General features: G+C 36.0%; 1 protein-coding gene across 12 annotated transcripts in view; it reads left to right on the forward strand.

The window, feature by feature from the left end:
• LOC101889956 (uncharacterized) overlaps positions 1–4,081 on the forward strand; it is a 414,061-nt gene extending 409,980 nt beyond the window's left edge. For 10 of the 12 annotated variants that reach the window (XM_059131782.1, XM_059131781.1, XM_059131789.1 and 7 more), the window contains 3 exons: positions 312–891; positions 952–1,097; positions 3,373–4,081. In XM_059131782.1, coding sequence (XP_058987765.1) covers positions 312–891; positions 952–1,097; positions 3,373–3,462 — 816 coding nt within the window. In that variant the 3' untranslated portion in view covers positions 3,463–4,081. The remainder of the gene's footprint in view (positions 1–311; positions 892–951; positions 1,098–3,372) is intronic. The other 2 variants (XM_059131786.1, XM_059131793.1) reach the window with 2 other exon arrangements.
• Positions 4,082–8,318: the final 4,237 nt, after the last annotated feature.

Raw genomic sequence — 8,318 nt, forward strand, 5'->3', positions numbered from 1 at the left:
CGATCTAATTCAAACTTTTTTCTATCCACATTCAAACCCTCACTTTCCACCCAACCACCCACATACACACCATACCCTCACATATACACCATACTAATGTGGTTTTTTGTCTTTTCTATTTTCTTCTCACTACCACCACCAACAACACCACCACAACCACCATTACTCTGTCTGTCTTCCAAACTGTGCACCTCCAATACCACACTGTCATCTCTTCAATCCAATCCAATTATGTATGCGTGAATATGAATCACTCGAATCCCATGTGATGTCCACACACAACAAATGTATATGTTAACTTGCTACAACAGCAACAATACCAACAACAACAACAACCAAAACAATATTCCCCACAACCCCAATACCAGGGCCAGGGACCGGTAGGCAATCAATACAATCAATACCAGCAACCCCAACAGCCCTACCAGCAACCAACAACCTGGGTACAGGAGCAACATTTACCCCAGCCCTATAAGCCACCAACTCAACAGGCTCAATATCAACAGCCCCAACAACAACAGCAACAACAGCCTCAGTACCAGGCTTCATCTTACCAGCCAACCCCTCAATACCAGGCCTCATCTTATCAACCCCAACAGGCCCCATTGAACAATCAATATCAAACTCCATATCAAAATCAATATGTATCGCAACCCAATCAACAACAATTTAATTCTTATTCACAGCCTCAACAACAACAACACCAACAACAACAGCCACCGCAACAAAATGTCCAAAATGTCTCACATGGCAGCGATCAATTGGATAATTTGAAACAGCATGATCAACGCGGTGCCAGTCCCGGTATTATTACCTTGCGCAAGGAGGCTCCCATCTCTCAGGCACCCGCTCCAGTCTACACCTCTCAGCCGGCAGCCGTAAGCTTCCAGGGTAAGTCGAAATGTGCTTCTCTCGTTGACCCCCATGGCATTTGCTATAAACTAATTGAAGGTGATGATGATCTTTCAGGCGGCAGCAAATTGCGTGGAGACTTGAAGTGGCCACCACCAGAGTACAAGGAAGCTGCTGCTCGTGAAAATGAGGAACGCCGTCAATTGGCGTTGGGACCAGTCTGTAGGCCAAGAAAGGTCAATCGCGTAAGTAGAAAAATGTGATAAATAAAAACGCAAAAAAACACTAAACAAGTAAAAAGAAATTGTGTGTTCGGCCGGGCCGAACTTTGAATACCCTCCATCATACCCTCCATCACTCCAACGAATTTGGCAACTTTCAAGAAAATAAAATTCTTAAAAAATTCTGTTAAAATCTTAAAAATACCAAATGAAGCCGTCATATTAGGGTCTAAATGAGGACGTGGACCTGTATAGACAACTTTTGTCATAAGCCATTACAATATTCAAATGCGAAACAATATTCTGCCTTCGGCTGCGGTATCCATTACGAACTTAAAATACCAAATTTGAAACAATTTCGGTGAATAATGTCGTTAAAATCATCAAATAACCGAATATCGGGAGGTACCGTTATACGGGTGCTATACGAAGACGTGAACCTTCACAGACAATCTCCTGTCATATGCTGTAGTATCCATTACGAACTTTAAATACCAAATTTGAAACAATTCGGGTGAATAATGTCGCTAAAAGCATAAAAAAACCGAATATCGGGAGGTACCGTTATATGGGGGCTATACCAAAACCTAAAATGGACCTAAATGGCCCATTTTCAATACCAATAGTCCTGATGACATGATATACATTTGAGTAAAATTGTATTAATCTACTTTATTTCGTTCGGAAGCTAAAGTGATTTCCACAGACGGACGGACATCGCTAAATCGACACAGAATTTTATGCTGATCAAGAATATATATACTTTGTGGGGTCTAAAATGTATATTTCGTGGTGTTACAAACGGAATGACAAACTTAATATACCTTCCATATTTATATTTATTTATAGATTGCAAATTTTTTCAATGTATTTGTATACTTGTCATATGTCCACAGAGGGTATAATTCGTTTGATATGGCCAAAACGTGCCTTATCGAAATAAGATAGACCATAGGTTCCTTTGGACCAAATCCGTTTTAGGACTTTAAGAGTGATCTAAAGGTGTCCGTTGCACTGTCTATGTGGCTTTTGCGCACGATAACTGTCGAAATGAGTATCTAATTTAGTCCACACTTGTTAAACCGCAATATTATCGTCAAACTTAGATTGAGTTCAGAGATGGAAAACATCGGTCCACACCGTCTGGTACCTCCCGCACAAAATGTAAACTTTTTCAAAGAAAGTAATTTACTTCATAGGAAGAGAAAGGGTCATGCGATTTTGTGAAAACTTTGCAACTATTAATATTTTTACCAGCACTAGGTAGGGTTCGAAAATGGACAATATCGGGCCACTCTATCAAGTACCTCCCCCCACAAAGGGTCAAAATTTAATAATTATAAGTCTTATAAGAGCAATATTTGTTTGGGTCAAGGATGAACCCTATTGGTGAGACTCGGTTCAAATTTAGATATAGCTCCCATATATATCTTCAACCGATTTCGGCCATTATCACCAAATGGCCAATATCAGTCCAATTGACTTGCATTTTGGCACATCCGACCGAATTCAGTCTAGAAGCAAGTACATAAAATTTAGAGAAAATCGGTTCAGATATAGCTATAGCTTCCATGTATATGTTTTATCCGATTTGTGGGTTTAAGTCCATCACATGCCCACAAGAATTATATTTTGTTCCAGCATCAGATACAACTCGAAAACACGTATGCCGAATTCTGTCGAGATCGGTTCAGATTAGAATATAGCTCCCATATATATCTTTATCCGATATCAGGTTTATTGTGCACCAAATGGCCTGAATTTTGGCAGTTACAAGTGAATATGTCCTAGAAACCAATACTTCAAATTTGGTGTAAATCTGTTCAGATATAGCTATAGCTCCCATTTATATGTTTATCAGATATGGGGTTTTAAATCCCTAACAATAGTAATATGCACTTTACAAGAATGGAATTTGGTATTACATAACTTATAGATACTGGAAATACCTCTGTCAAATTTTATCGAGATCGGATTAGATTAGGATATAGCTCCCATATATATCTTCATTCGATATCAGGTATATTGTGCACCAAATGGCTAATATCCCAAATGGAACGAAATTCGTCGTAGAAACAAGTACTTCAAATTTGGTGAAAATCGATTCCGATATAGCTATAGCTCTTATACACATGTGTTTCCTCCGATTTGGGGTTAAGGTCCCTCACTTGCGTAATATGCACTCCAAAACAATATAAACTTTATTTAGTTATTTTGTTAAGCTCGGTTTTTTTTACAAATTGTTATACAACATTTATTCCCAACTAATATAAATCTCCCACATTGTTTCTTTTCACAGGATTACAGCTCATTCTTTGCCAAGAATGCCTTGAGCCATCATTATCCCAGCTACAAGGTTCCACCAGGTACCCAACATGTCACCTATTAAGCTCACCACCAACCACAACAGCAACAACAACCGCGTGCAGCTAAACAATGGAACCCCTCCCAAAGCAGCATCAGAACAATAGCAATAAAAGGATAAATGATAACACACCAACAAATAGTTAGCTGATTTAAATGAATTGTTATAACGAAATGTAAAATACTAACCAAAAACAAATGCAACAACAACAACAAGTACTTTAAATCATAAAAATTTAATCAAATTAGTATATAAGCACTATGTATATGCAGGCACTTTATGTTTTTGTTGTAAAATTATAGGATTTCCTCTCAGGTTTGTTTTCTTTTTAAGTGGATACGAACATCTTTATCCGAAAAAAGGGAAATTTTATACTTTTTTTCAACAATGTTATATAATATAAAAAAATCAAAAAAAAAAAGATTATATTAATTAGAGTTAAGTGTTCCTCAACAATTTCGATGTTAAATAAAACAAAAAAAAACAAAAAACTTTGTTAAATTCACAAAACGAATGTAAATGTTCCTCAACAAAGGTTTTGTAGAATGCGCAAAGAGAAGAAAAATAATAATTATTGTTATTTTTTTTTAGAACTTAAGTCCTCAATTGTTAAGCTATTTCAATTTTGTAGCTTTCAAATTAACGAAATAAATATTCAAACTAACCCCAAAATGTATTAACGAACTTTAAACGTTGTCAACCGTGCGAGGTGTACGAGAAAACAAAAAACAACCAAAACGATTTCAATCAAAACAGTTATGAACTTTTCTGTTCATAATGGCCATGATTTACAGCGATCATATTCGACTCGGTTCATATTAAGTCACACGAATATCCTTGATTTTTTATGCAATTCGGACAAAAGCATCCCAATGCACGGTTATATTTTTTTAATTCATTTCTATTCATTTTTTGTGTTTTAATCAATATATTGTGTTCTCAACGTTTAACCAATAACAACTATTGAACAGAACAGAAAGAGAAAGAGAGAGGAACAACAATAATTGGATACTTAAATATTTTGTAAAGAAACAACCAACTTCTTAGATCCTTGTTGTTCTAATAATATTATTAACCCTCCCACCTTTGTAAAGAACATATATATATATACTTTTTTTTAAATTATTTGTTATCAATTTTATCTAACATTTTATGATTGTAAACAGTTTTGTAAAAACAAAAGAAAATCAAATAAAATTTAAAAAAAAACACCGTTAAAAACGGGATAATTCGTTGTTGTTTTTGTTTCTACCCGGGTGCGTTCGTTTTGATTAGGTGTGTCTGGTTACCCCAACATTTGTAACAATTGTTACTGGAAGTCATCTGTTAATCCGAAAGTTCTGCAAAATAAAAGCGAGTGGAGAGAGAACTTTTGACAGTTCTTTCAGTGAGAATTTGCAAATTCTTGCAGGACAAATTTCTTCTTGCAATCACTTGCAACTCTTCTTCTTCTCATTCATCGACATTCAATCAGATGTTTTCTATTGTTTATTTATTTCTTTTTGTGATTTTAATTTGAAAATATTTTTTTTTTTGGAATTAGCAACAAAATAATTATTGCAGAAAAACTTTACAAAATGTGAAAAACGTAAATATTAGTATGTAATAAGAAAATAAAAGACTATTTCCAACATTTTTAGACAAACGCTATTAGCAACACGTTTAAAGGATTCCGGGGAACACATCAAATCTATCTTTCTTTTATTGCTCACATTTTTATTATACCCTCCATCAAAAAAGGTATGGAGGGTATATTAAATTCGTCATTCCGTTTGTAACTCATCGAAATAATCATTTTAGACCTAACAAAGTATATATAATCTTGATCAGCGTAAAATTCTAAGACGATTTAGCCCTGCCCGTCCGTCTGTCGGTCTGTTGTAATCACGCTACAGTCTAGACGAATTAAGATAGGAAGCTAAAACTTTGCACAGATCTCTCTTTTGTCTGCAGGCAGGTCATGTTCGAAGATGGGCTATATCGGTCCACTATATCGTATAGCCCCCATATAACGATACCCCCGATATTCGGTATTTTGATGATGTTAGCCACATTTTTCAATGGAATTGTCTGAAAATCCACACAAGTAGTTCCTTGTGGGTACTTTATACCTCGGCAGAGAATTATCTATATAGGTCCACAATATCGTATAGCCTCCATATAACGGTACTCCCCGGTATTCGGCATTTTGATGATTTTAGCCATATTTTTCAATGGAATTGTCTTAAAATCCACACAAGTAGTTCCTTGCGAGTAATTTACCCCCTGAGAGAAAATTTTCTATACAGGTCCACGATATCGTACATCCCCCATATAACGGTACCCCCCGATATTCGGTATTTTGATGATTTTACCCACATTTTTCAACGGAATTGTCTGAAAATCCACACAAGAAGTACCTTGTGGGTACTTTATACCTCGGCAGAGAATTATCTATATAGGTCCACAATATCGTACAGCCCCCATATAACGGTACCCCCCGATATTCGGTATTTTAATGATTTACCCACATTTTTCAACGGAATTGTCTGAAAATCCACATAAGGAGTTCCTTGTGGGTACTTTATACCTCGGCAGAGAATTATCTTTATAGGTTCACAATATCGTATAGCCCCCATATAACGGTACCCCTCGATATTCGGTATTTTGATGATTTTACCCACATTTTTCAACGGAATTGTCTGAAAATCCACACAAGGAGTTCCTTGTGGGTACTTTATACCTCGGCAGAGAATCATCTATATAGGTCCACAATATCGTATAGCCCCCATATAACGGCACTCCCCTATATTCGGTATTTTGATTATGTTAGCCACTTTTTCCAATGAAATTATCTGAAAATCCATACAAGGAGTTCCTTGTGAGTACTTTACACGCAGACATAGATTTGTCTTTATAGGTCCACAATATCGTATATCCCCCCATATATCGGCACCTTCCTATATTAGATATTTTAAAGATTTTAAAAGAATTTTTATTGGATTTAATTTTTTTGAAAATTTTCTAATTCGTTCCAAATGGTGGAGGGTATTCAAAGTTCGGCCCGACCGAACTTACTGTTTTTTACTTGTTTTATTGCTAATTTCCTCTTTATACCCTCCACCATACTATGGAGGGTATATTAACTAATTATTAATTAACTGCTCGAAATATTCATATCAGGCCCAACAAAGTATATATATTTTTGATGAGCGAAAATTCTAAGTCGATTTAGCGATGTCCGTCTGTCTGTTTGTCTGTCTGTCTGTCTGTTGTAATCACACTATCTTTCAAACGAATGGAGATAGAAGGCTAAAATTTTACACACATGTTTTTTTGCCAGTAGGCAGGTTAAGTTCGTAAATGGGCCATGTAGGTCGACGTTTTAATATAGCCCCCATATAACGGTACCTCCCGATATTCGGTATTTTGATGATTTTAGCGACAGTACTCACCGGAATTGTTTAAAATTTGGTATTTGAAGTTCGTAATGGATACACAGCCTAAGACAGAATATTGTCTGTGTAGGTCCACGTCCTCGTATAGCCTCCCTATAAAGGTACCTCCCAATATTCGGTATTTTGATGATTTTAGCGTCATTATTCACCGGAGTAGTTTCAAATTACGTATTTAGAGTTCGTAATGGGAACTACAGTCTGTGACACAAAATTTTTTATGCTGCTCCAGGTCTTCATATAGGCCCCATGTATCAGTACCTCCCTATATTCGGTATTTTGACTATTTTAGGTACAATACTCACCGCAACTGTTTGAGATGTCGTATTTGAAGTTTGTAATGGATTCTACGGCCTAGGACAGAAAATTGTCTCTGTAGGTCCACGTCTTTGTATAGCTCCGATATAACGGTACCTAACAATGCCTACGTAGGTCCACGTCGTATAGACCCCAATATAAAGGCTATATTCGGTATATTTAAGATTTTAACAGAATTTTTAACGGATTTTAATTTTTGAAAATTTCCAAATTCGTTCCAAATGGTGGAGTGTATGCAGGAATGCCGTCTGTTTACTTTTCGCATTTTCCTTGCAAAAGAGAATAAAATTACCTTACTCTCTCAGAAAGACGTTGCTGGACAATTCCCAGCAGTCCGCTGGCAATTACAATTTAATACCCATCCAAATGTATGCTATTTTGTCAACAGGAAAAAATGAAATAACAGTGGTTAATGGCATACAACTCCGATTTAGATGAGTCGTATTGCTATTACATTGTGAAACCAAATCCATATTAGAATTAAAAAAAAAAAAAACAAAACAAAATATAATAAAATGTATCCATCGCACTTGCATCTGAATCGGATGTCGATAGATTTCGATCCCATCCAGCCTTCGCTTACAATGTCGGTAGATTTCCGACCCATCCAAAATTCGCTTATATTGTCGGTACATTTCGGACTCGTCTGACAGCCTAGGCCATAGCTGTGTAAATGTAAGTAGAAATTGAATACAGGCTTTGGATGAGTCACACCTACATGCCAGTGGTCTCAGTTGGGATATGTATATGCAAAAAAATCCGCTGGGTTCCTGCAGAAAAAGTAACCAGACACACCTATTACTTTTCTTGCAGCTATTGTCCAGCTGCTTCTTTCTGAAAGTGTAAAGGTAAGAATACATACTAACCTTTTTATACCCTCCACTATACATAGTATGGATGGTACATTAATTTCAGCATTCCGTTTGTAATTCATTGAAGTAATAATTTCAGACATAACAGTATATACAGGGTGAGATAAATAAAACTGCAACAACGTTTGACTAAACGATATAATTTTTAAATTTTATTTTTTTAAATTTTATTGAATGAAAGCAAAAAATTTCGGAAATAGCATCAAATTTTAGAATAAGTTAAGATTTGTTCGAATTGGCCACCTTTGGCACGAAT

This window comes from Musca domestica, unplaced genomic scaffold (genome assembly GCF_030504385.1).
Source record: "Musca domestica strain aabys unplaced genomic scaffold, Musca_domestica.polishedcontigs.V.1.1 9, whole genome shotgun sequence".
In the NCBI taxonomy this organism is placed as follows: Eukaryota; Metazoa; Arthropoda; class Insecta; order Diptera; family Muscidae; genus Musca; species Musca domestica.